Here is a 27,301-nt window from a genome sequence, read left to right on the forward strand (position 1 = left end):
AGTCAGTGTCAGGTCAACTAACATTTCATTTTACAAAGATCAAAAGCAGAAAAAGTCCATATAACGTGTCTTGATAAATTAAAACAGCCTCTTTCCTGAACACGAGATCTTCAGGAAATGTTCAATAGACTTTGTAGTGCCATAAAATGAGATGTTTGATATGATTTGTATTTTTCCATGTGAGAGTATATCATATTATAAATACAATATTATAATATTGTATTATAAAAACAATCAATGTTTTCATATAAACTGGATGAATTGGAGACATTGCACTCTCCTTGTTGTTGATTACTGATCTTACTTCACTTTGCAACTTTGTTGAGAAAAGTGCTTTACAAATATAGATTTATTGGCATTTTATTTATTTATGTACACAGTATCCGTTCCTTCAATTAAGTTTATAAATAACGTTGCCCATAATTTACAGTTCTAGTACATTCAGGTCACTTTCATGTTGAGCAGTGATCGGTGATTGCTATTATGAATATGTTACACGGTAAATAGGTTACAGATAACAATAAAGCATCAAAACACATACTCAATTATAACATTATACATATAGTATAATTGTAGATTTTGCACTCAATGACTATTGCTAATCAATGTAATGCAATTATATCTTAACAGTATATTCATTGTTCATGTTTTCCAAACCAATAGTACAGACAACTACAAACATAAATAATTAACACTGACAACAGCATGTATATTACATACCAAACATATAGGTTGTAATGGAAATCCATTCTTAGAAAAATGCATTAGCATTTGCATGTACAATATACATTTGTAGAATTCACACATCAACAGAACAACAGACAAAACAACAGAACAACAGAACAATGGTTCTCAACCTGGGGGTCAGGACCCCCCAGGGGGTCACGAGATAATCCATGAATAAACAAACCAAACAAAAGTGCACATTTGGCCAAAATAAAACACAAAGATATGTACAACTTCTATCTTCTTGGCAGTGCATTTTTTAACAGTGTTGGTCATCAGTGTCTGAGTTTTTTTATTTCATAATTGCTATTTCCGAACATCAGATTACAATGTTTATGTTACAGCTGGCAATATATTTGAGCGATGCATTGATCCTATGACCCATCTCTGAGGACTGGACTCTGGTCAGGTGAAACTGTGCATGGTGTTGAGGTTCCTGATCCTCTCCCTGACTCTGCTGTGCTCTCTCTCTCTCCCCTTGGTGTGTCTGAGAGATCACCTTCAAAACCAAGATTCGTCTGCCCCTGCCTGTGCCGCTTCTGGACCTCCTCAAAGATTTGCAGAACCTTCCGAGCAGAGAAATAATAGCAACAGGCATAGTGTGAACATACACCGAATTTACATAATTTGTGTATAATGAGTGGGATGTGAAGGGGAATTTATAATACCTTGGATTTAGGGATGAGACCCACTCTGAAGAAACCAATATGTCCTGTTTCAATCTTGGTGCAGTCTACCACAGTAGAAGCAATATTCTCTGGGGATGGTCCATCGCATAGCACGCCATCCACCTAACCAAGCAAAATACACATATGGTTTGCCAGAAAATCAAAATAGCAATTGCCTCTTGTATTTAATAAAGCTGAAATATTGTCCCCACCTTGTCGCCCAGCTTGGCATAAACTTGGTTGTGGTGAGTTGTGTCTGCCTCGCCTGTAGGGTTGGCTGAGGTTACAGCGATGGGCCCCACCTGTATGGAAAAAAAATGGTTGTATTCACTAGTTGGTCTGCTGGTCTGACTAGTTTTCATTCACAAGGCTTTAAGACATGTAGCCAACATCATTGAAATATTACCAGATTAATGAGGTGCGTGGCCACAGCGCAGTCTGGGTTTCTGATCGCAATGCTTTGTGGAGTTCCAATGTGTTTGGCTGCTTCCCCTAAACCAAAGGTGTCCATCCACGGGCCTATGTAAGAGAGGAAACCAATGTCACTCTCAAAATAAAAACCATCATGCACCCACACAGGCACACACACACACACACACACACACACACACACACACACACACACAATTACCTCTGGGTATGACCATGCTGATGGAGGAGGGCCACGCAGCCTGCATGAAGTCCAGGAGCAAAGGGCTCAGCAGGTGTCTGACTGGCTCCAGCTGCTTTATGGAGGAGATCCACAGAGACATGGGCCGGTCCTGGGCCTGCTTCTTCACGCTAGAGTCAAATACAGCAGTTACGGAGTAATGAGAATTAATCAATTAACAGATGTGGAAAAGGGGACCCATGTGAAAACTGAAGCTCACTTGAAAGCTTTGATGACAGCATCAGGCCTGTTGCAAGCTGCCACTAGCACATAGACGGTGTCAGTAGGCATTCCACATATGCCACCATTTTTCATGATGTCTGCAAAGGGAGAAGATGACAAATAAAGTGAGTCACATAATTTAGGAAACCAAAGGTATAACTTCATAATCGTTTTTGACTTCTTCTCACCTGCGATCTGCTGGACAGAGGTGGCCTTGCGGGCTGGTACATGTGGACAGGCGCTGCTGGCTCCCCCAACCCCAGTCAGCTTGACTAAAGGGTCTCCCAAGGGGATCTGCGGGGACTGGAAGGTGCTGTTGAAGAGGTGAGCCAGGAAACAATAGAAACTGACAAGGCCAAAGATGATGGTGACTCCTATGTCATAACCGTAAGGCAGTGCGTCTACTGCGTCCAGCAGGAAGCTAATGAGGATGAGCTGGAAGGTGAAGGCGTAGGCGAACCAGGCTACATTCAGAAACAGCGCTGCAACTGTCACTAAACAGTTAAACAGCATGAAGCTAATGATCCCGACGGCCACACTGAAGCTTCTGTTTTCACCGTACAGGCCCCCGTATCGTGTCAGCCCCCACACTGTCCACATCATCCCGTAGAGAATAAAGGCTGTGCTCTCTAACGTTTTACCACGAGAGAAAGCCACAGAGCCACAGAGCAGGTGGAGCACCCCACCAGCCACGACCGCCCAGGGAAGGATCAGCACAGAGAGAGGACTTCTGTCACCAACAGTGGCTGTGATGGCAAAAGCAGCCAGCACGCTGCAGGCATGGCCTAACACCTCTGCGCCTGCATATTTGGAGTAGCCCAGGTAAGGCGCATGCAGGTCTTTATCATGGGGTCTGAGAGTGAGACCATTCATCCTGGTCACTAAAGCCTTGAACCAGCCCTGCCCCGTGGGAATCTTCATAGTGACGACCATATTGAATGTGGTAACTAAAAGCATGATGGCAGACACCACAAATATAGCTGCCTGTACGCCCTGGGCACCTCCGTGGAAGAAACCTTGAGGCTGGGCGGCAATGGCAATGCAGTATGCCACAAAGAAAAGCTGGTAGAGCCCATCCAACAGGCTCTTCTGACAACTAAACACAGCCAGGATGAAGAAGAGCACAGAGAAGACGACAGGGAAAGGAACAGGGGAAAAGGGCCGGATGGAGTAGTTAGTTAGGAGAGCGCTGTAGCCCTCGGCAAATCTCAGCAGAGCCGTGAAGCCAAAGAAGGTGGCGGTAAGCGTGTCCATGGCGCGGTAGAGGAGGATGCACACGCCGAGCTGGAAGACCCCAGCTGTCCACAGCCAGGGTACGTGGCCTGTGAAGAGCTGGGGGACCACACCTAATAGAGGACAGGCTAACACACAGGCGGACAGCAGGTTCATCACCAGGCCCACTGACACTACATCACTGCAGTCCTGGTTCTGCGTTGTTTTCAGCTCAATCTTTCCCTTTAGGCCAGTTCCCGGAGCTTCCACTTTACCGTGGGTGATGAAGGACAGCAGGCGTCCAAAACCAAAATAAGCACCCACCAGACAGACAAGGAGGTAATTAGCAGCGGTAGCAGACTGGCCAAAGCCAGTGGCTGACAGACCGGCGATTTGATGGGCACAAGCTAAGCTAATGCTCAGAGCTATGATAAACAGAACTACTTTCTTTACTAAGAGTGCAGCTATGCCTATGAGCAGCAGAGCCAGAGTGAACGCCGCCAAGCCGGGGACCAGAGATGATCTCAGCTCTGCAGGTCGCAGCACCCCCTGCCCCAGCAGAATGTACACCAGGCCCGAGCCACACCACAGGGCAGACACAGTCAGACTCAGAGTGGAAAACAGCTGGGTGCGGGACAGACTACGACACACACCTAGGAGAGAAACAGATGGGAGGGGGTGGGAGGGAGGGAACAGAGAGCAAGTCAAGATGTTTACTCACAAAAAAATCTGCAAATTAGTTAAGCAAAAAACAACTTGTGATAACCACGTATAAAAACAAACCTGCGTAAGCTAAGAGGGCAGCGATGATAAGGAGCAGGACCCCCAGTGCAGTAGGGGGGATGAAGTTTTCTCCAGGGGAGCTGGCATAGTCGTTCACCAAAAGCAGGAGAGAACCTGTCGTTGAAAACAAAACCCATTATCCTGAGGGGCCCTGAAAGTATTTTCTATTCAACTGTTCTATCAGGGACTGACTAAAACTAACTGAGACTTACTGTATTTAAAGGGTTTTTCAACATTTGCTAAGAATGAAAATCACTTGAAGCAGATGTGCTCTTGCTCCCTCCAATGGCATACATAGTACACTGCAATTTATTTGACAAGAGCAAGTGCATCTACCTATTAGGCACCAAGGTTTTGTTGAGAAGTTGCGCTGTTTATTTCCTTGCATTTATATATACAATTTTCGCTAAATTATTAATTTAAAAATATTAAAAAATATATAGCCTATCTACAGCATTTATGAGTTCGAAATTATGCCTGGTTTTAAGTCTCTCTAGAGTCTATTTCTGGCCAATAATTAATTAATGATACTGTATCTATTTTCTAAAGCTGCTGACTAACAGGATCAAGGAGATTTCATTTGCAGCACAAAACATACACCACAAGATCTTGGTATTTACTTCACAGCCAATATTGACCTCTTTGCAGATTTAGATGATTCATCAGTGTTAGGATACTATAGCCTATTTATATAGTATATGCTATATTTAAAAAGTAGAGGTCTGACATTGTGTTTTGTTTGTTTTGAGATTATTCTATAGCCTATGGCCTCGGTATGATTGTGGCAAATGCTTAAAAAAAATACAGACTTTTGAGCCAACTTCAAATCAAAAAGTATAAAATATAGCTTACCTGCAGAGATGCCTAGAATGCCCACGGAGAAATGAAGCGACTGGAGGTGAGCCATCGCGAGAATGAAGGCTGAGGATGTGGAGTCTTCAATTTATACAGCCGCATGTGACGTCAGCGTGTACTTGAGAGAAAAGCTGCGCCTCACCGGGAAAAACCCCCGTTAAAACAAAATCCTCCCCAGCCACAGACTGATGTTCCTGCAATGTTCCTTAACGGACCTTTGGGGGGTCTGTGGTAATACAACGATACTCTATTGGGACCTTATTGTATTTTATGGCATTTTTTTTTTAATGGCACCACAGTGATATAGGCCCTATAGGATATTATTATACAGTTCATTGATTTCTGCGGATATACTATGTATCCGCAGAACAACAATGTAGGCCTGTATGGTGTCTTTCTAAAATTTACCATAGCTTTACTATTGTTCTTTTTCATAAGGATTACGAACCATTCATCTAATTCCAACAAAACAAAACCTACTTTGTATTATATTGTAATTTTGTATTAGGCAAAGTAAAAGTAAAAATGTAGTATTTTCAATCATGAAATAATTATATAATTTGGCATTATAGATGCAAAAAAAACCAAAAACGCTATTAAAGTCAAGTAGAATAACGCTATGTGAATATATGTCGAAAATATTCAAAATTATGAACCTATTTGAACAAATTCATGTCAATATTTTAGACATAGCCTACTGTATGTGTACATGTGCTATTAGCAAATATATTAGCTTGGCAAATGTATTTACGGTGTACTTACATACATTCATTACTAAAGCTATTGTTGGTTTAGTATTAATGATTTATTGTACACACCACATTTTTCCATATTTTAGAATAAAGACATCAAAATTATGAAATAACACAAATGGAATTATGCAGTGACCAAAAAAGTCAGGCATGGCCAAATCAAAACTATCTTATATTTCAGATTCTTTAAAGTCGCTACCCTTTGCCTTGATGGAAAGGCAAAGGCTGTGGAAAGAAATGTATATGTATACAGGCATCAACTTCACTTTATATTTATCTAAGAACCAAATTTCAAGCATTTAAGCATGAGCTTTAGATCAAAATGACTTTGAGATAATGAAAAACATAGTGCATTCAAGTGTGAACATGTTTCAGAGGAGGTGTGCTGGTTGAACTCTGAAGCACACTCTTTATACTCTTATATATATTTTTAAAATTTTTAAAATTTTTACATTTTTGAAATAAAATTTAACTTTTAAAGGTTTTAAATATATTTGAACACACATATGCACATAAGTGTGTTTATTAAAAACTCCACCACATAAGCTATTCTAAGTATTGGCTCTCAAACACACAGCTTTAATGCCATGAATTATAATATGCTGTTTAAATGCTGTTTTATTGTTTTTTGAAAACTGAATTTCGGTAAGGTGGGGAGTTATTGACCGGAATGATTCAGCAGTTTGTCTCGAAGGCTACCATAAAGCCTACTCTTTTTCCTCCTGCATGATGTCAGCCTGTGGACAGGAGGGTGTGGGCGGGGACAGCAGAGGTAGGCAGGAGTATAAAGAGTGTGCTTCAGAGTTCAGCCAGCACACCTCCTCTGAAGCACGCTCACACTCAGCGTAAAGCCAGGCCACCGACCTCCTCCAGGTGAGACTACACACAATATCTTTACACCTGTTATCGAAACATGGCAACTTTAGCAACATTATCATTCATACTTTATAGAGGAAGAAACATTGAACACATGTTGAACATAGACAAAACTCTTGTGATGAAACATGAGGCACCATTGTCTTTGCATGAGTGAAGCTGTGTAAAGTTTGTGAGAAGCTCTATTTTAATTTGTCCGCTTACACACCCGCTGTAAGTACTGCTTACTGATTCACACCGGTGGGGTTTTTGCACAGAAGACTCCAACCTCTTCCTGTTTAGCTTGTGTTTACTGAGGCCTTTCTGCGTCAGCGATGTGTTACCTGGCAGCTGCACTGCTGTGGGTTTTCTATCACCTGGCTTTGTAAATGTTTAATATGAACATGAGCACCAGGTGGCTTATGAATAGTGCTAAGTCATGCTGATATCACGAAATGAATGGGCAACCAACACTTTATCTATGTTATGAAAGTAATGAGAACTGATAGCTGTATTTACATATCGTTACTCACACTAAGAGCACAACTGCCTTTTGTGCACCTCCTATTACTTCTCTTGGAAAGACTCCAGATGTCTAAATGTGTGTTTTGTGTGTGTGTGTGTGTGTGTGTGTGTGTGCGTGCGTGTGTGTGTGTTACAGAAACCATGGTGAAGCGTGTTGCAGTTATTCTCTCAGGTTGTGGAGTGTATGATGGCACAGAGATCCATGAGGCATCCGCTGTCCTGGTCCATCTGAGTCGCGCTGGGGCAAAAGTAAGAGCACCTGGACACCTAGTTACAGAGAGAGACAATGATCATTACATGAACATTACTGTATTATCTTACAAGCTGTCAGGATTTTCCCCAGTCCCATTTTTAAGCTCTTTGTGCTTTGAATGGAGGCCAGGCTCAAGAGCTTGCACACCGTCTACTTTTATTTCCAATTATTTCACTGAACCAGAGAACTGTGATTTAATTAAATGGTAATCTGGCCCTAATGAGATACACTTGGCCTCCATAACTGCTCCAGTGGGACTCCAGCCCCACACACCTAGCTGTGGAGGCTGCTGGCTCATGCGTCCCGCATAAAAACTTTTACTTATTTGCGTTTCATCTCCCTCCTGACCCTCCCAGGTGCAGATGTTTGCTCCTAATGCAGATCAGATGCACACTGTAAATCACTGCGAGGGGAAACCCACGGAGGAGAAGCGAAACATCCTGCAGGAAAGCGCCCGCATCGCCAGGGGGGCTGTGACCGATCTGGCCAAGCTGGACGTTGCAGCATTTGACGCCGCCATCATTCCAGGTGAGATCGGACTCAGACTCGGCCATAAAAGACAGTATGGCGTTGATGTACAGCTTTCACCTCCACTTTTGTAATATACTAAAAGAATCCTCCTTGTATGTGTTTGTATTCAGGGGGCTTCGGTGTGGCAAAGAACCTGAGTGACTGGGCAGTGAAGGGGAAGGAGTACACCATCCAGCCCGATGTAGAGAAGCTCATCAAGGCCTTCCACAAGGCTGGCAAGCCCCTGGGCATGTGCTGCATCTCCCCTGTCCTCGCCGCCAAAGCCCTACCTGGCTGCGAGCTCACCGTGGGCCAGGACAAAGAGTGTGAAAAGTGCGTGGCATTGTGATTAACGGTCAACACCAGATTATCGAAACGTGCGATTTACAGTCCTAACTCTCCCTTTCCTTATCCTTCCTGTCAACAGATGGCCGTATGCCCAGACGGCCAGTGTCATGAAGGAGATGGGCTGCAAACATGTGAACAAGAACGTTGGGGAAGCGCACGTCGATGTCAAAAATAAGCTGGTCACCACCTGTGCCTTCATGTGCAACGCTCCGTACCATGATGTTTTTGATGGAGTGGGTGCCATGGTTAAAGAGGTGCTGAAACTGGCTTAGAGAATGTGGAAAGTCATGCTGGATGTTTGTATTTATTTACCACAAAATGATCCAATCAATCCAATGACTTTACTGTACTGACATTTTGTTTAATCTCAAGTTGCAGCACCATTTACACCACTCTCACCTTAACTGGTCATTCATCATATGCTGTATTGTACATGTGTTGTTTTAAGATTTTCAATAAAAGTTGATTTACTCTTAAGACTACAGTATTGCAGTTGGTTTATTCTCTTGAAATAAAATAAATATATAATTACTTTTTCCTGGAAATCATAAAAGTTCTACACCATAAATGTGGTGGAATTTTCTTATATCTGTGTATTTGTGTATGAAATATAACCGTCTTTAGACTTGAGTAAATAATGAGCAAGACTGAATGGTCACTCAAGCCCATATTTAAATGTCTCCGTGGGTCAGGTTTCAATCGCTTGTCCAGGGAGAGATCCACACTGCTTCTGCCTGTCTAAATAAAGTGGAAATGCCTGTGAAGGGTTGATAAGCATTTTTACCCACCAAATCCTTGCATGGTTCAGTCATTAAGTGGTTTAAGCATCTAACTTTGGAACAGCATTAGTTTTGCTGAAGTACCATGAAGTACCATTATTAACATTGACCATCCATCTAAAGTGTAGTGCACCATCTTTAAATAAATGCCAACACTGAACCATTTCTGAGATGGTAGTAACTAGTATATACAGTATGTAACACCAAAAGTAATTGTGACTTTTGGAATTGTTAAGCACTTTACCTTCTTAGGTTGTATAGTAAATATATCAGTAATAGTACTATCAGCTCTGGGATGCACTTCCCTCTATCATTGCTTCTTGTTGGCATGACACGTCAACCAGGGAGCTGTTGCTACAGATGCAGCGTATGTTTTCAATTTTTATTGGAAATATGCAGCGCTGCTCATAGACCATAAAAAGAAGACTCCTGCATGCATTGCATCATTGGTTGATTGCACAGATTGAGCAATATATATAGCTCAATATTGTTAGTGTGTTTGCTTCAGAACCCGATGGGCGTGACTGGAAATTAAATGATTGGAAAAAAAAATAATAATAATCAGCCAAACATAAATGAATGGCAAAATTGTAAAATGTCTGTTTCTACCTGAGAGGTTGCCGTTTTGTATAATATAATTAGTTTTGTTTTTATGTTTTCCAAATGGTTAAACTATGTTTTCCTTTTCATAATTTCATAGTTGTCAAACATAATTGTTCAAACAAAATGTGGCAAATCCACATTTATTTTATTTACATTAGTGCTTATAATGAAATATTAGCCTACAGAAATTTGAAATTTGAAAATAGCCAGTTAATTCAGAGCTATATTAATACATTTGCGAGAAGCTGGCTCCTCCTTGCTCCTGCTCTCCACCGTAGATCATGTTGGTATCGCAATGCCTGCTGGGTAACCCTCACTTTTACACCAGCACTTTAAGTGCCTCATTTTCAAGGGAACATCGGAGGGCTGAACAACCACTCGCCCTCGCTTCATTTGGCTCACCCTGCATCATGGCGGCGGCTTGCGGGAACACGCAAATTCGAGGGTTAGTGTCTAGGTCAAGTGTTCAGGGGCCGAACTGGGACTGGGGATGTCAGTCCAGCTGCAGGGCTGCTGTTCTGTAGCTGAACCTGACCTCTGACCTCCCTGCAGAAAGCCAAAAGAAAATGTAGCAAGCCAAAAGAAAAAGTATTGTAGTCCTGAAGTGGCAAATAGAGAAATCCTTTAAGTTGTACAAAGTAAAACTTTTTGTTTGAGTACAATATGTCACTTAATGTGTCACATTTTGATAGCTTTTGTGCTTGTGAGGACGTGTTAATGTATTTGATTAATTTAAGACAAGCTTGAAGAAGAATACTGCTTAGGATATGAATTGACATTACAGAGTTAAGTCTGAGTTTGTGACAATCTAGTGAAGCATGACTCTAATATGGCTCGTGAGGAGTTTGTATTTCATGAAAGTGTTATCAAGACATAATAAGAACATGTACACTTACAGTATCCTTGGAATAATTCTGGATACATTTACAGTCATATTTTTCTACTTCTTTGATGTAGTCTACTGTTAGTGAAGCTGCACATCAGCTGTTATGCAAAACTGGAAAACGATTTTATTCATGTGAATCTCAGAGATTCAGCAGTATTTCCCTTCATACAACCTTTAAGCAAGTTCTGTTGTCAGTTTATTTGGACAATTATAGCAAAACTTTGTGAAACAGTATGAAAAAAGTGCTCCAGCTAAATCTGTATATGGTATAAAATAATAATGGCCAAACCGCATGTACATGAAAACAAATTTTATTAATTACTAAACAATTCACAGTTGATACATTTCAAGGCTTTTGATGAAATCACTAGAATTGTTTGCTTTTAATTCAATTGCTATAGGTCTACAGTTCACATAAAGATATATTTTGATAACAATTTGAATTTCAATTTGTGTGAAGTATATATACAGATCATTTAGAGTCACAGCACTATTATGGACATTTTAAACAAGACAGATGGACACTAAAACCATGATCCCCAGTGCATGAACCATGCTGTAGTGGCTTAATGCACCTCTATGTTATGCTAAAAGTACATTATGAACAGAAAACATTTTGGTCTAAATGTAAATACAAATGCTACATTTCAAAGCAATGTCAAACAGCTTCACATTTTGTAACTATTAAATATCAGTTATTGATATTTTTATGCACAGTATTATCATAATGGATTAAACATACTACATTATTACATTGTTAAACACATACTAAACATAAAATTACCATTTACCATTCCAAGTATGAGATATTTCTGAAAAGTGCGTTAGTAGTTGTAGTAGGTCAGCAAGCAGAGAGAAGCCAGTTAATATTCATTGGCTTTTGTTAGAGAAGTTATTGAACTGGTCCGTTCCACTGGCCAACATTGTCGCATGGAATTTTCTGGGACGGTCAGGATCCTGCCGGGAACACGAAGAGAGTCAGCACTTTAAAAGTCAGGTACAATACACAGTCTTACGCCGTGAAATCACATTCCACACTGAATATAGGAATAAAGTTGTATTGAGGTTCTTTTCACCTGTATGGGGTATGCACAGGTGGGGACATAACGTATCACGAAGCCACAGCGCCTTCTCTGGGATGTGTTAGGGTCACTGGCATGGACCAGGAGTCCATCGTGGATCTATCAAAACACATGTAAAATCATAATTAATTTAATGAGTGTAGTCCTCAAGTCCATTAATAACCTGGCCATCCCCGAAAAAATGAACTTACAGACATCTGCCCAGCTAACAGAGGGCAAAACACAGCATCCTCAGCCTCCACCAGGTCCTCTGGGATCTCCTGATTGACTGACAGCATGTTGCCAGGGCGGGTTGCTAGGTGATGGGGCAACACGCCAGAGCAGTGGCTGCCTATGGGAGCACAAACACACTTGTAAACATTCATTTATTACTTTTATAGTGCAGGTTGTTGATTTCAGAAAGTACATCTTATTTGCAGTGGCTGTTCCACACTGGAATGAATGAAAGACCTTTTTATCGTCTTGGGAGTCTGGAAAATATTTTCATGGAGATATTTAGCTATGGTCCCATTGGGAGGCTGCAGTAGGTAATGGCAGTAGGTAATGGCATACACCAGCATGAAAAGCATAAAAGCATAAAAACAGAGGAGTCGTGGTACCTGGGATGACCTGTAGGGCGCCGTTCTCTTTCACTGAGTCATCTAAAGCCAGCCACACAGAGAGAACAGGACCTCCAGAAATACCCCAGTACCTGTGACCACAGAAAGTTACACATTGATAGCAAATCAGTTTTGTTTAATCCAGGAACCTAGCCAGGGTCTTTAATCGGTATTGCCAGTTTCCACTATGACTGCGACATTGGTTATTTAAATTTCAAAATCTACCTCATGTCTTGATGCCAGGCCACATATGGCAGTCTGTCGGGTTTCACTTCCTCTTTCTCACTGGACACAGTGATGATGTCAGACTTGGCAGTGGCGGGGTTGAGTGTGGGGTATTTACAGATGAACCGGGAGTCCAGCAGGATGACATCAGGGCCCAGGATGGCTTGGACCACTTGTAGGACACGAGGATGTTTGGCCAGGCCCATCACCCACTGGTACTGAAGGTGAACATTATGGAGGCTGTACTGGGTGTACTCTTCACCTGCAGACAAAGACATAAGTAATGTACCGTTAACAGAATAATGATTCCATCTAAATATCACGCAGCACCTGTACAGCAACACTTATTTGCAATCCCATCATGTCTTTCTCATCCTCTTTTATTCTGTTTTATATGGAACGTCAAGCTTAACTGTACAGAAATGCAGGGAGCTGCTTGTATCCATTACATTACAGTGGATCCACTGTCTGGAGGCTGTATATTGTACTACAAGTCCCATCCCTATTCACCTACTCGGGACTTATCGGTTACTATTTCCACTCACTTCTTCTCCCCATCTTTTTTCTCCGTCTGATTCCCCTCTTTTTTTTCCATCCTCATCTCTTCCTCCCTTGGCCCCAGACTCCCCCATCTGCCGCTGGCACTTACCAAATTCCTTCTCCAGCTCAGAAAAGGCATGCCTGGCCTCCCTCAGCTCTGTCTCGTCCAATATGGGCAGCGCTGAGAGGTAGCCCTGCTGGTTGTAGGTCTCCTGTAGCTTGGCCATGGATGTAGTCATCTCTATTTCTCTGCTGCTGCTGCTGCTGCTGCTGCTGCTTCAGGCTTTCTGCTGCTACTTCACTTTAACTTCTCTTCCAACCCTGCCAATTTATAAACTCGAGACTGCAGGGGAGTGGGTGGGGGGGATTAGGCAAAAGGGAAGAGAAAGAGAGAATAAAGTGTGATCTGTCAAATGACCTGTAATGTGTCCAATATTGTGCAAGAATGTCTAGAGGAGACAGAGAGATAAAGTTTGCTCTACCTGGCTGGCTTGATGTGAAATATAACATTATAACCCCAGAGAATATCCTTAGTATCCTTAGTAGCCTATCTCTGAACCAACTGCCCATGTTAATACGACTCACTTTCAGAAACAAATACGGTCTGTTCACCTAAGGCAAGTCAGGTCAGAAAATGAACAATGCTGTACCCTTGTTAACAGGCAAGGCGAAGAACACTAATAGCACCTCAAATATCCTTATTTAGCCTAGGTGTGCCTGTGAGAAACATCAACACTCCACCTGTGCAAGGAAGAACTGCACTCCATCCTACCTGCTATGACTGGTCTAATAATATAGAGGAGAGAGAGGATAGAGAGGACACACTGCACAGTAGAAGCATGCCAGTGAAAACCTTTGAGTAATTATTTGCTCTGCTCCTTACCTGTCTGCTGCTCAGTTGGTCTTCTCTTCTCTTGCTCCCTTTCTGGCTCCGAGCTCGAACAGATACTGCCTTGCTCCTGCATGCCAGGCATTATATATACTGCACAGACGGGTTGGGAACTCTAAATTCTTTGTCAGTCATACAATTGTATTCCAGGTAACAGGTGTGGCCATCAATTCTCAGTGAAAACATAAGCAAGAGGGAAAACCGATCATATGTTATGACACATAGCCTACTTCCTTTACACTGTTGTGACGTGTAAAAGGTGTGGGCAACATACAAAGAAGTTTATAACATAGTAACATGAAACCTCCCTTTGGGCTACCTGTGCTATTACTAGCCACATTCACAGGGCTTGTGCAAGTCAGCATGAAGAACCAGATATTCAGTGATTTATAGACAAATTAGCTGTTTTAGTGCTGTCTTTCATTTTGAAAAATATAAAATAAAATAAAAAAATGCAATTATTGTTTTTTTTATTTGAAAATTGTGGCAAAGGTACAGGCATCAATCATACAGTTACAATTTTTACAGTTGCTATTCCACCAAAATTCATTTCATTTTGAAACTGATATAAAACCTTTGGGACCATTAAGTTACATATTAAATTAAAAGTTCCCCCACAGTGACTCATTAGTCCTTCAGACCAACCTTCCCAATCATCACAACCTTATTCAACTCTCCTGTTTCTTTTCAGGAACTCAAAGAGTGAAAGAGTGATGATTGATAGGACAAAGGCACTTTTCATATTGCATATTGTGTGTGTGTGTGTGTGTACGTGTGTGTGAACAGGGTCGGATAGGGTCTAGATAAGGAATGTGTGCTAAATGACATCATATAAACTTGAGTGCTGGTCTAATTGAAACTGACTTTTCAAAGATAAAGAATGAATAACTTACAGGGGAAAACCCCATGCTCTCCTCTCAGATGTATGGCCAACATTTCAGCCGTCTTCAATGGATAAGTCCTATTATTTGGTATGTTTATTATGATTTATGATTAACACAGATCCAGACATCACCAAGTTGTTGACCCACATACAAACAATGATTACGTTTCCTAACACTAAACTTTCCCACTAATTGAGGATGCTCATTGTATTGGCTGTATGGGATCAGGAAACAACAGTGTCCAGTAAGAGAGAAAAAACATCAACTCCGTTTACTGAAACCATAAACAATAATGTTGCCTGGCATCCTTATTAGAAGTGATGGGGTCACAGATTAATGTGTAACCCAGCTGTTGGCCCATTCAGTCATTCCCATTTCCCAGGGTCTAAACTCACACCTAATTTCATACACTGTTTGTGTGTGTATGTGTGTGAATATCACTTGTTAGAAACACAAAAGGCAAGAAAAATATTTTATGAAAAAGAACACTTTATGACACATTGTAAAAAATCATTATAGTAAATTACCATGTAATAATAATAACAAAAAATACATAAAATAGGCCTATTGAATATGGTTAATTGCTATGCTCTTACAACTGCACAATAAAATGACATAAGTCAATAAATTAATAGACTATAACGAATATTTTGATTATAAAATTGTATAAAATCTTATTAAAATGCACTTTATTTCATGTGTTTTAATATTTAAAAGAACAGTAAAGGAATCCCACATGGGCAAAAACAAGCTTAAACAGAAACATTGCAAGGATGTTGAGTGAATAACTTAGTGAAGAAAACTCCAGATCCACCAAAGAACCAAGGACCAGTGACCAGGAAACAGTGTCAAGTAAATATTTCAGCTTCCTTCACTAAACAGTAAATTCTGAAGGGTTCTAGAGCCCCTAGCGGCCATGTTGGGACACTCGTAATTCCAGTGCAACGGCCTGATAGTCTGACTTGCTGCTGTCAACAGTGTAACATCACGGTCAGCTCTTGCTATGTGGATGGCTCTTCCAATCATAGACTGTAAAAATAAGTTTCCAATACAGCAGGAAAATCAAAATCACATTATAGACTTCCAAAAATGGCCGTACACGAAGGAGAAAGAATAAAACAAAGACCATGCAAGACAGACAATCAGTAGCCCACAGGGTCTGCTCAGATCATTTAATATCTGGTGAGTAATTTTAACGAGGGAGGCCTAGCTATAGTTTTCCAAATACAAGGCTTGGTAGGCTAAGTAAGAGTGAAAACAGATTTGTTTACACAGCCGTTGATTTACCTAGCATAACTAACTAAGTTAGCTACCAAGATTGGTAATGTTAACTGTCTAATGCATTTGGCCAAAGTTACAGTAACGTTACTTCCCTAAACAATTGCTATTTTCTCCCTAACACTTAATCAGATGTCAGTGCCGTTTTAAAGAGTGTGAAAGACGTACTGAAAGGGTGACTTGAGTCAGTATTCCTGGGTTCATGTTGGTTCACCAGCAAGACCAGTTGCTGGTTTTCCACTTGTCAGATAACTTGTCAGTTTCAGCAGAGCGGTACGTGTGGTTGCTATGGTATTTAGAACGCTTCTGCAAAGGTACTGAGGGAGTTACAAATTAGGATGTTTGTGTGTGTGTGTGTGTGTTTGTGTTTGTTTGAGTGGGCCTGTTCGTGGTTTTCTCACTCTTCGTTGTCCTCGCTACAGTGCTTGGGGCAGAGTGGGTGGTGCTGTTTTCGTTGCGGCTGTGTGTGAGCTCTCTCTCCGCTCGGTGTGCTCTTGTCTCCCCGCGGTGGTTGCTGCTCGTTATTGCAGCGGTGGATGAGCACGGGGTCCTTGGTCGGAGGAGTTTTCTTCAACAACAGCCGCTGCAGCATCTGTTTGTCTGACCGCTCCCGTCGGAAGTCATCCTCGTAGACCTTCAGCTGCAGCAATGCCAACGCCACAGATACAGAGTCAGGAAAAGGACATTTCAATGAGAAACGTATTTAGAAGACATCGGGCGAGCAGCGCAAAGTGAATTCATCCCCATCATTTGGCAAAATAGACAACATATCAATGTGTATAAACATCTCAACCAGTCCCCAGGGGTTATTTATTTAAATGAGGCTTCATGAGACCATATGGTTACTATGTCAAAACTGCCAATGCCTGTTCAGCCCATATTTAACTCAGTCAAAAGAGACAATCTGTCCTTGTTTGCTGTGATACATGATGGTGAAGTCTCAAAAATTGCATTATCTTTACAGTCTGGCAAGCACATTAATCTTTTGTTGTTTGTTTTAGGATCAAGATTAGGCTACAGATTAAGATTAATATATATCTGTGTGTGTGTGTGTGTGTGTGTGAGAGAGAGAGAGAGAGAGAGAGAGAAAGAGAGAGAGAGAGAAAAAGAGAGAGAGTGAGTGTACGTGCATGTGTTCATGTGTGCATTCGTGCAAACGATAAAAACACTGCCAGTTCACGGCTCTAACCTGCTCTTGCAGTAGTGCCACCTGTTGGCGCATCTCCTCCCTCTTCTTCCTCAGCCTCCGGTTCTCCTGCAGTGTGTGTTTGTGGTCCTTGTGCTCCGTCTGATAGTCTGCCTCATAAATCTGGGTCTGCTGACACAAGACATCAATATGGCAATGGGCCAAAGTCTTATCTTGTGATCTCTTGATAGATCCTGTTATGCTGTGTGCAAATTTCAGATGGTGAAGAGCCACCACTTGGTGGTGCAGTTCACCATCTAATTCAAGTGCCCATTTAAGCATGACCATGCAGAATATTCCCCCACAAATCTTCCCCTGGCAACAGTGTGTTGACATCAGTTCTGCTCTCATCACAAAAGAAACAGTAACATTTGTGGATACTAGACTGAAGGGAACCACCCACCTGACATCTTAGCGCCTGCAGCTGCTCTTTTAGGTCCTGCACCTCTTGGTGGCAGTCTCCCAGTGCTCCCAGTTGGGTGCTGCTGCTGTGGCTTTTGCCCCGCAGCCCTGCCTCTGGGCTGAAAGAAGTTGGGGAGAAGCAGGGTGGAGGGGCGTGGTCAGAGATGTGGCTGGTTGCTAGGTCAGGACCACCGGGAGCACCGGCGGTTGGGCAGGAGTCTGGGCCGCGTACCATAACACCAAGGCTGCCCTTTAGGGGGGGGCATAGGGGACACCAAGAGGGGAGTGCTACTTTAGTCAAAGATTAGAGAATATAGACAGACATAAAAACAGACAAACAGATTAACTGGCAGACATACAGACTTAATGACAGATAAACTTGAGAGGCAGAGTACCTGTTTGGCCAGTGTCCAGTCTCTGGCAGTGTCTGCGTGGTGCATTCTGCTCTCCAGCGTTCGGATGTATTCTTGCAGGTCTTGGTTCTTCTTTAGCTCCTGCATCAGCGCCTGCTCATAGTACTCCTTTGCACTCTGCAATCCCAAATGCGCTCAGTGTAGATAGCATGCAAGTGTACCAGGGGTATGTTATCTAGCACCATCTATACCACATATACCACCTTCTAGTGCAAAAGACATCACCCAGCTGTTGACGCTTTCGATCATCTCTATTTTTCTGGGTCTATACACTGAACTTCAAGTGTATGTGTGTGTGTTTACCTGTTCGTGCTCTACTTTGAGCAGCAGTCGGTTGTTGAGCTGTTTGATGGCGGAGTTCTCCTGCTCCACAGCCTCCACTCTGTGCTGTAGGCCCAGCGTGGCACTGCGATACACATGGTCCCAGTCCTCGTTCAGCTTCATCAGCTGCAGCACATCATCATCACATCACCTTCGTCATTGCCATGGTTGTCATCACCATTGTCATCACCACCACCATCATTCACATCATCATCAGCATCATCTTTATCACAATATCCCAGCGTAGGCAAATTCAGGTCAGAGGTGAGACACTTCACTCCTCTATGCCTGTGCGCTATCAAACAGCACTTGAATAATTTTCTACAAATCATGTCTCTAATTTACGGAGCAGTGTCTGATTAATAACAGGAAGTAAAAGTTGTATCAAAGTGAAAAAATTAACTTTATCTATGAATCTTCACAGCTTAGCAGCAATTTTCACACAACGCCCACAATCCTCTGCTATTCAAAAAGACACAAAATCTCCAACATCAGCAACACAAATGCGCCGTGGGACTGTGCAGAATCTGTACTGTAGTTTTCGGTGATGTTGTACCTCTTTGTTGACTCTGCGTAGCTCAGTGTTCTTGTTAAGGAGCAGCAGCTTCTCCTGGTCAGTGGAGGTGACCGTCATGCTCTCAGTGATCAGAGTGACCTGCTCCTCTCCGGACAGCAGCCTCTCCCCCACAGGACCCACATCCTCTACCCTGCAGAACACACACACACACACACACACACACACACACACACACACACACACACACACATAGAATATGTGCCATAAATAAAATCGTGATGGAGAACATTAGCAGAGGATTTCCATTAATAAGCACACACACGTACGCTCTCGTTAGAAACGTCAAGGTACTTTTGAACACCCACTCGCATAGAGTGCACTTACAGAGAATCGAATCGGAGCTATTATGCACGCCCACGCACACACATGCATGCACTCAGACACTCACACACACACATAATCATTTCTCTGCTTCTGCTCCTCTGGCCAATCAAAATCTTTGTTTACGATCAGATGTATTTGCATAGCCTCTGGAAACAATGGGGCGATGATCCCTTGAAAATGTTGATTTCTGCTGAACCATTTGGATAATACCACAAGAAAAATATTTGCAAAACACTAATTAGCCAGATCAGCCTCCTTTTCACCAATCCTGTTGTTATGTCTTGTGTAAAAGAAACAGCCAACGGGGGGAGAGCAGGGATGTAAAGCCCAGAGGGGATGTGCTCATGGAGGAACACAGAAGGAGATGAAACTGTGTATGCAGCCCCCGGGGTTTCTGTTCACAAACACAGGACTGATGTAACCTAAAAGAGAGCTAAGTACAACGGGAAATCACAATCTGCAATCACCTCTCATCCCCCTTAAGGCTAAACTCCCCCGCAAACACATGCTTTCATCCACTCATGAACAGTGTCTTGCTATGTGAAAAACAGTGTTACACAAACTCAGAGAAATGTCAGGCTATACAAATAGGAAGATATAGGCTTAGGGCCTTGTCATATCCAACTCCTATAATACACAAGGTTGTTTTCTCTGCTAACATGACATATAAGGAGTTATTTTTCCTCACAGGCTAAATGTTCCTCTGGAGATTTCTTACCAGTAGCATATAGTACAGTAAGCATGCCATCATTATCATGATCACATCTGTAAGGTGCTTGTTGCTGTTGTCTTGTGAAGACCTTGTAACTCCAGTTTTGGTGATTTTCATGTTTTCACTAAAACACAAGCCTGTTTTTCTAACTTCCTGAAAATGTGACATTTTTGTTTTATCCAAGAGTGATGTTATGTTCCTCATGAAATACAGTGCTAGTTTCCAGAGAGATATAAAGAGATATTGTAGTGTAAACCTACATGGCTTTATCAAAAGAAACAAAAAAGAGTTATTGTGTAAAAAGAAAGTTTAATATTTCTCTAAATCTATGCTCTATAGCATCTGTCATCCCTCTGGGTTCAACAAACCAGGAAACGGTTATCCAAACGGTGTATGTGTCCTGTGCGCAGCTGTGCATTTCTTTTAAACTGCTGCTGACTGCAGGAGTAAACAATGTCCATAAGTGATATGTTCACAGCACACTAAAAAGTAATCCGACTGACTTTTTATTATTTTAGTAAAGTTCGCGGAGCAAACAACATGTTTCACATCTGCTTCCTCAGGTTTGCTCTTAACTTGCTGAAAATGAAAATAATAAAAAAAAAAGAATATTACATGAAAAAGAAGACAGTCAGATTATTTTATAGTTGGCAATGAACATATAATTTATAAACCAGGAAACGGCTCGAGTGAAGGCTCTTTTTGTTCTCTAATGTGAATGAATCATTCCACACAAAAAACAATGGTTCTGTAGTATGGGAAGTGTAGGTTGAAGGGAAAAGCCGAAGCTCAATTATGAAATTAAATGAAACGAAATGACAGCTCAATTATAGTGGCAGATATGAGCACAATGTACTACATACTCATATCCAATAACCTGTCTTGGAGACTCAGCATTGCGTATTCAGTCAACCCAGTGGGATCCCACTGTTCCACGTCTCCCTGATCCACTCCCTTTTCTGTTTCTGCTGTTTCTGACAGCTGATATACAGTATGTGACCCAGTTTCAAAAAGTTTTCAATCATATGCCATCTTGGAAGGACACCAAGATGCCACTGCTTCCCCCAGCAATATGGTAATTTATTGTCTGGGAGCATGATAAAGAGGGAGATAATATCTTCCCCTCTTGCTGATGGCAGCTCTGACAAATATCACTCTCACTCTAGATGTATCACCATTTGCAAGAGGTCGGGGGCCAGAGTCTGCTCCCCTTCTGCTGAGGAGAAGTGTGGAGTTTCATTATTTCAACTTGGTTATTCAAAAGCAAACTAATGATTTGTGGAGGTGGTGTGGTTTCAGGATTCACCCACTAACTGGGCCCATGTTAAGAACTATGCCTATTTGTATATTAGTTGTTTAAATAGAAGTGACCACAAACCATATAAATATAAAAGCTTTAGTGATACTAGTAGGCAGTGATATTTTTTCCACAATAAATGTATGTTTTTTTTTTTCATTTTCTGACTAAACCATTACTCCTTTGCTTATTCTTCCCATAGTTCATCCTATTGACTTCATGAGATATAGCCTCATGATGAAGTATCAGTGTTATGATTTGTTATTGAACAATTTGTCATGCGGTCATTCATCTTTATGACCTAAGGGGGAACTCCGCACTCACTCCTTATTCCTCTTATTGAGTCGAGGCCTGTGTTTTATGAAACTATCTGACGATGTCTGAAAAATGTGATCAAACATATACAGTAATTTGGCCAGACTCAGGATTTCACAGAGTTTCTAGCTTTTCATAGATTACACAGATGATGATCTGCCAATAGTGAAAATGAAACTCACATGTACATCTAGCACACTCAGGCTCAGTTTGTCTAAAACATAGTATATTCAAGGAAGGCAGGTAATTGTGTGAAATGTTGAATTTACACATACATACCATAGTTCTACAGTGGGTTTGTGTTCCTGTTGGCTCTGAAGGAAGGTGTTGTCACTCTGAGGTGAAGAATCTGCCTCTGTTGCTGCTGTTGATGAAGACGAGGATAAGGGCAACGACAGCGTACCTCCATCCATGACTGAACAAATCTTAATACACTCTGAAAGAGCCAAAACGAACTTAAATGCTGCTATAGAGGCTGGGTGATGTTACTCTTCATAATGTCTCCTGTAAGCATGCGGCGGAACGTAAATATGGTCATCAGTGTTGATACGTAGCAAAAGAGGAAGCAGCCTAGACCGTGCCCCACGTGATGCAAAGCTGAGTGAGAATAGGAAGTGACACCGAAAAACCCTGAGCTGAGTTTCTGCTCTATGTAATGGACTGCCTTTCGCAATGTGACTTACAGCAGTTCTGGTGAACTTTTTTTATTTATGTCACACAGTCTGATGGCCTTATATGCTAGTTGTTGTCTCAGCTGACATATTGTGTTATCTTAAGATCATATGGGAGAAACTCCACTCATACATCATGGTAGGATGTGTGTGTGTGTGTGTGTGTGTGTGTGTGTGTATTTGTGTGTGTGTGTGTGTGTGTGTTAGGAGAGTGATACCTGTAAGCCAGTCTGTTGTTCTCTGTTTTTAAATGAGCAAGTTAGAAAAAGGCTAACAGATAGGGGACAGAATAGAGATGCATAATTTCTACATGATTATGTATTTGCATGGCAAGTAATTGATAATAATGATAATGCAAACATTTATTCATGCCAAATAATGACGGGGTCAGGGCTGATTGCATTCGGCAGTCTACTCATCACTGCTAGTGGGGGATGTGGGCTGCAACAGGTTAATTAGCAAATCACATGTTCATCCAAGGAACAATCAAGCGAATTAAAGGATTTTTGTTAATTATGTTCCTCTTAGACAGGCTAAGCTGTCTTTTATTAAGACTAAGGAAATTAATTTGCCAGCCTACTTTGCTACATGTTCTCCTCCACCAACTGAGTCCGATAGATTCAAGGCCATTAGTGGTAAAGAATTTGTCTGAGAAGTAGAAACAGCGTGGAAAATATGTCTGAGCTTTGTGACTCTTACACTGCAGGGATGAAAATATTCTGCTCTACAACTGATGAAGATCTCTCATATGTGATCTGCAGAGTAAATCTCCAAGGTAATAAATGGGAACAAAACGCCTTCCGCTTTATCAGTGACACTTGTCAGCATCACTAGGGCAATTCTACTCACAGTGAAACAGTTTCCCTTAAATTAAAGTACATGTTGTACCTCATTCCATTCAAAACCACTTGATTTGATCAAATAAACCAATGCTGCATTTTTTGCACGTTGACCCTACAGTGAATGAAGTTTATTGTTGTGGTATCCACAGGGCCGAGTTAAAGGATTCCTCCGGTGCTGGTGATAGTCTAATTTTCCAGATTGGCAGCTCTCCCTTATGAAATTGTTTTTATTTTTAAACCTTTAGATAGAATAAATATTTTAGATTTCCTGAATTTTATGTAATTGTCCTATCTCTTGAAAGCAGTGTCACAGCAGAGACCAAACTAGCTTGTTGTTATCAGTTCCTACTAATTTGTGGGATGAATTGTAGAATGATAAAATTTGTTTATTCCACACAGACTATTTTCAGGTGGATGAACACGCTTTCATGGCTGAATGGTTTGATGTAACCATGCAAGACATTACAGATTGGTGAGAAGTGCCGTGTAAGGCGGGACTTCGGAAGTAAACAAACCCAACTCAGGTAAAGTTGTACACTCGAGTATGATAGACCCACCAGCTCTTGGCCTGTTCATCCAATGAGTGTGCGCATTGATTTGAAAAAGCGCAACTTTCGTCAGTCAGGAACTACTTTTCATTCACAAATAAAATGTACTGTATATTGTATGCTTTAGTGTTTTATGCTTACTTCTTCAACCCATAAATCTACTCCTTGGATTACATTACTACAGATCTCATAAATTTGAATTTGATATTGTAAATGACGAGCGATATCATGAATGGGATTGAATGACATCTACAAGGTAGGGATATGTCTCATTTTAGCTAATTGTGTGATAATGGCATGTAAACATCATAGCAATCAAGCGAGAGATGAGATGGGCCAATCTAGAAAATTAGGCTAACTTTCACCAACGCTGAAGGAATCTTTTAAAGTTGTGTAATTTTGCTATCTGATGCTCCAACATGAGATTAAGGCAGAAGAAGCAACAAAATGTATCAGTGCTGCCCAGTAGCTCCGACTTGCTCCAGTGATTCCATCCACATGCCTATGCCATCTATCATGAACGCCAGTCAGAGTATTGCTGTTCCAAGCAGAGGCTTTGCTGGGAGGCCCAATGAGGGAGTAGCGATGCAGTGCCTTTATTGACCCAAGCCTCTGTCAGAGCCAAGGACAAATGGGCTGCTGCTCCACAAGGGGATTGATTTTTAGTCTAACAGGAGATAGTGGAGAGGGATAGGGAGTGTCCCAGGGAGAGGGGACTACAGAGAACTGGGTAGTTCTCCTGAACTACTGCTATATCTACGGAATTGAATTCTCCACCAGCAGCTGAAAGGTGGAGTTTCTGTGTTGTAGTCCTGGATTGGAACAAAACACTCTCCACCAGCAGCTGAAAGGTGGAGTTTCTGTGTTGTAATCCTGGATTGGAACAAAACACCCCATTAGCACGCTTTAACAGTAGCTGCCTCTGCTGATCCACGCTAATGGTCACAGCTGCTTCATGCTAAGTTTCCAGCTGCAATAGTTTGACCAACTGTACCAGGGTCAGTGATTGAGTGTTTGCCCTATGAGCCAGCATCTCAGCATGTCTCAGATATGATATATGAAACACAGTCATAAGTGAACACTGGCGTGTGTGTGTGTGTGTGTGTGTGAGTTGCTGTCTGTATATATTTTGTATGCATGACTCTGGGTGAGCCTGTGACTGGAAGTGCATGCTCTGGAGAATTCCTGTTAACTTAACAATGCATTAACCTGTCAGTTTAACCACAAAAAGAAGTGACACACACATACGGTTATGGCGGTAGGGCAGTATACCTTTGCATGCAACTCACACAGACACACACACACACACACACACACACATGCATACACACACTCCAAGTATTAGTGCTCCATGCGTGTGCTAACTGGCAGAAAAAAATGAGAATGAATTCAAAATAGAAGTGAAATATTTTCTATGCATGCCACTGTGTTGCATCAATTATAGCTTTGAGCTTATAGAACATGGTAGCTGATTTGCGTGCTGTACATGCGAATGCACGAGGCAATGAGGGAGGGAGAGAGGGATGCACAGCACACAGAGGCATAAATCATTCTTGTCCTGCAAAGAAGAATGAGTTTGCATGCAGACACAGGCAGCTGAAGGTCATTTTAAATGCAGAAGCTGTCAATAATAAAAAAGGCTTTTTAATTAAGCGTCTGATAGAACATGATGGCAAGCTCCGTCCTCCTGTCAGTGGCATTAGCATGAAAAAAGAAGGAGCATGTGCTTGCAAATGGAAGAGATGCAGTTGTTTAAAAGTAAACATGTATAGAGCCGACCCATGCTGTTCCAGAGACTGCTGAGTAAGGTCATGGTGACCGACTTGCTTATAGTACATCTGTGTTTAGCATTGTGTATTGCATCAAATCTGAACACTGCTTTGTTACAATGGCAGACAAACAAACTGAAGAAATCTGTTCAATGGGCAGTGGGACTGGAACATAGTTGTACAGATAAAGCAAACCCATAGCGCTTTTCAGTTGATTTTGATTAGATGTAATCATGGGCTACATCTAAAAGTACTGTCTCCCATCCAAAACAGAATTCACACAAGCTTTTGTATATTTACAGACATGAAAAAGTCTATTGCAAAGTGAGAAACAAAAGAGACTGTAAAATGTGATGTTGTTTTAGAGATAAAGTCTGAAGCGTCGACAGACAGCCAGGCAGGCAGGTACAGCGGCTGACAGAGACACATCAGGCATTGTGTCATGCACACTCATCATAACAATGAAATTAAACTTGATACATTTAGAAATATAATTACTTTGGAGATTTAAAGTTGATCAACCTCCTCCAGCAATATGAAACAATAAGAGCAGAGAAAATAAGGAGCTTAAGAGCTTTAAGAGATTCTAGCTTTGTTTCATTTAGATGAATTGGCTTATCTTGTTTTTAAATAATATTGTTGGAAAGATCAGGTGTGAGTCTCACAGTACATACACTCAGTACATCATCATCCAGGAGTAGCTTCTCACTGTAGCTGAATAGCCCTTCGTTACAGAAGGAAGGGCTGGCAGAGTTCAGCGAGAGTTTTAATGTGGCACTCTCTATTAATTTGGCCAGTTAATCACAAATGCTCACTATTCCCCATTAACTAAGCTTTTAATGCTCCCATTAAGAATTAATGTGACCCTACTCTGCACTTCAACATGGGTGGGCTCATTAGGGAGAATCTCTGAACACGGCTCTTCTCTGCCCTGCCATGACACAATACATCAAACCCCTGCTACGCTGTCTGGATTATGTTGTTGGGGATCTAACCTGGTAAATCTAAATCTGCAGCCCAGCCAGTCAAGTCCTTCTCCATCGCTTTCCTTTGATTTCTTTGCGTTGCGTCGCGTCGCGTCGCGTCACGTTTCCTTTCCTTTCCTTTCCTTTCCTTTCCTTTCCTTTCCTTTCCTTTCCTTTCCTTGCCTTGCCTTCCATGCTCTTCCATTTTCCACCTTAGTGTTGCTCCTTGTTTCCTTGATTCCTTCCTCTCGTCCTCCAGCTGGACAGGAGGAAGAGAGCCAAGCACTTTGCATATCTGGCCTAGACCTCCACTGGCTAGTTATGACCCCCATTTATCAGCTGCAGAAATTATAATAGGTGACAAAAAGATGGAACAGCAAACGTCTGATTTTGTGGCTGAGTACAGACAATAAGAGCGGAGGGAGAAATACACTATGAATCACAATCACAGTGCAGTGGGAGAACTATAGTGAAATGTTGCCTGGATCTTTTTTCATTTAATTAGAAATGGTGCTGAGCTGGAGTGGCTCTGCCTATCACATTGGCTAGGGGAGGAAGAGGAATGGGACCCCAGCCACACAAGCATCCATCAACACACCTAGTGAATCTGTTTGTGTGTGTGTGTGTGTGTGTGTGTGTATAATAGAATGTGTGCAGGTGAAAGTGTGTGTGTATCCGTGTGTAGGTGTGAGGTAAAGTGAGAGCAGCGGGAGTTTGTAATATCACAGCAGGCTGCATCCGAAAGGTTTCATTTTCCACATCCCCCTGCACCCTAATCTGTGCACTGGTTTAGAGATGGAGAGAGGAGAGTGGGATAGCGGGAGAGAGGGAGGGAT

General features: G+C 41.8%; 4 protein-coding genes across 4 annotated transcripts; 1 reads left to right on the forward strand and 3 right to left on the reverse strand.

The window, feature by feature from the left end:
• Positions 1–378: 378 nt before the first annotated feature.
• LOC139649149 (uncharacterized) lies at positions 379–5,167 on the reverse strand. Its single transcript, XM_071525481.1, has 9 exons — positions 5,113–5,167; positions 4,261–4,374; positions 2,454–4,130; positions 2,264–2,363; positions 2,026–2,174; positions 1,801–1,913; positions 1,607–1,696; positions 1,395–1,517; positions 379–1,292 (listed from the first exon to the last, which is right to left on the reverse strand). The coding sequence occupies exons 1-9, from the start codon at positions 5,165–5,167 to the stop codon at positions 1,101–1,103; spliced, it is 2,613 nt and encodes an 870-aa protein (XP_071381582.1). The 3' UTR covers positions 379–1,100.
• Positions 5,168–6,644: 1,477 nt separating this feature from the next.
• LOC139648983 (glutamine amidotransferase-like class 1 domain-containing protein 3, mitochondrial) lies at positions 6,645–8,827 on the forward strand. The gene is made up of 5 exons (XM_071525270.1): positions 6,645–6,740; positions 7,384–7,496; positions 7,857–8,028; positions 8,142–8,343; positions 8,438–8,827. The coding sequence occupies exons 2-5, from the start codon at positions 7,389–7,391 to the stop codon at positions 8,628–8,630; spliced, it is 675 nt and encodes a 224-aa protein (XP_071381371.1). The 5' UTR covers positions 6,645–6,740; positions 7,384–7,388; the 3' UTR covers positions 8,631–8,827.
• A 2,081-nt stretch (positions 8,828–10,908) lies between these two features.
• Positions 10,909–14,038, reverse strand: LOC139649097 (probable alpha-ketoglutarate-dependent hypophosphite dioxygenase). The gene is made up of 7 exons (XM_071525415.1): positions 13,956–14,038; positions 13,182–13,415; positions 12,533–12,794; positions 12,308–12,399; positions 11,900–12,039; positions 11,703–11,807; positions 10,909–11,583 (listed from the first exon to the last, which is right to left on the reverse strand). The coding sequence occupies exons 2-7, from the start codon at positions 13,309–13,311 to the stop codon at positions 11,497–11,499; spliced, it is 816 nt and encodes a 271-aa protein (XP_071381516.1). The 5' UTR covers positions 13,312–13,415; positions 13,956–14,038; the 3' UTR covers positions 10,909–11,496.
• Positions 14,039–14,452: 414 nt separating this feature from the next.
• Positions 14,453–22,177, reverse strand: LOC139648966 (TNFAIP3-interacting protein 1). Its single transcript, XM_071525245.1, has 7 exons — positions 21,950–22,177; positions 19,002–19,152; positions 18,428–18,571; positions 18,107–18,241; positions 17,713–17,961; positions 17,313–17,438; positions 14,453–16,763 (listed from the first exon to the last, which is right to left on the reverse strand). The coding sequence occupies exons 1-7, from the start codon at positions 22,081–22,083 to the stop codon at positions 16,521–16,523; spliced, it is 1,182 nt and encodes a 393-aa protein (XP_071381346.1). The 5' UTR covers positions 22,084–22,177; the 3' UTR covers positions 14,453–16,520.
• Between the last annotated feature and the right edge of the window lie 5,124 nt (positions 22,178–27,301).

This window comes from Centroberyx affinis, unplaced genomic scaffold (genome assembly GCF_046629955.1).
Source record: "Centroberyx affinis isolate AG114_WGS23_722 - 3 ecotype Tasmania unplaced genomic scaffold, CSIRO-AGI_Caff_v1 ptg000108l_1, whole genome shotgun sequence".
NCBI lineage: Eukaryota > Metazoa > Chordata > Actinopteri > Beryciformes > Berycidae > Centroberyx > Centroberyx affinis.

Bases quoted from the DNA above. Each gene is read 5' to 3' on its own strand.
- LOC139649149 (XM_071525481.1), bottom strand. From the start codon at position 5,167: ATGGCTCACCTCCAGTCGCTTCATTTCTCCGTGGGCATTCTAGGCATC. The intron at 4,131-4,260 runs GTTTGTTTTTAT...TTTCTCTCCTAG, and splicing joins TGCCCTCTTAGCTTACGCAG to GTGTGTGTCGTAGTCTGTCC. The intron at 2,175-2,263 runs GTGAGCTTCAGT...ATTTGACTCTAG, and splicing joins GCTGTCATCAAAGCTTTCAA to CGTGAAGAAGCAGGCCCAGG.
- LOC139648983 (XM_071525270.1), top strand. From the start codon at position 7,389: ATGGTGAAGCGTGTTGCAGTTATTCTCTCAGGTTGTGGAGTGTATGAT. The intron at 7,497-7,856 runs GTAAGAGCACCT...TGACCCTCCCAG, and splicing joins TGAGTCGCGCTGGGGCAAAA to GTGCAGATGTTTGCTCCTAA. The intron at 8,029-8,141 runs GTGAGATCGGAC...GTTTGTATTCAG, and splicing joins TGACGCCGCCATCATTCCAG to GGGGCTTCGGTGTGGCAAAG.
- LOC139649097 (XM_071525415.1), bottom strand. From the start codon at position 13,311: ATGACTACATCCATGGCCAAGCTACAGGAGACCTACAACCAGCAGGGC. The intron at 12,400-12,532 runs GTAGATTTTGAA...CTGTGGTCACAG, and splicing joins GCCTGGCATCAAGACATGAG to GTACTGGGGTATTTCTGGAG. The intron at 11,584-11,702 runs GTGAAAAGAACC...TGTTCCCGGCAG, and splicing joins CCTGTGCATACCCCATACAG to GATCCTGACCGTCCCAGAAA.
- LOC139648966 (XM_071525245.1), bottom strand. From the start codon at position 22,083: ATGGATGGAGGTACGCTGTCGTTGCCCTTATCCTCGTCTTCATCAACA. The intron at 18,242-18,427 runs GTAAACACACAC...TTGGGATTGCAG, and splicing joins TCAAAGTAGAGCACGAACAG to AGTGCAAAGGAGTACTATGA. The intron at 16,764-17,312 runs GTTAGAGCCGTG...GCATTGCTGCAG, and splicing joins TGGCACTACTGCAAGAGCAG to CTGAAGGTCTACGAGGATGA.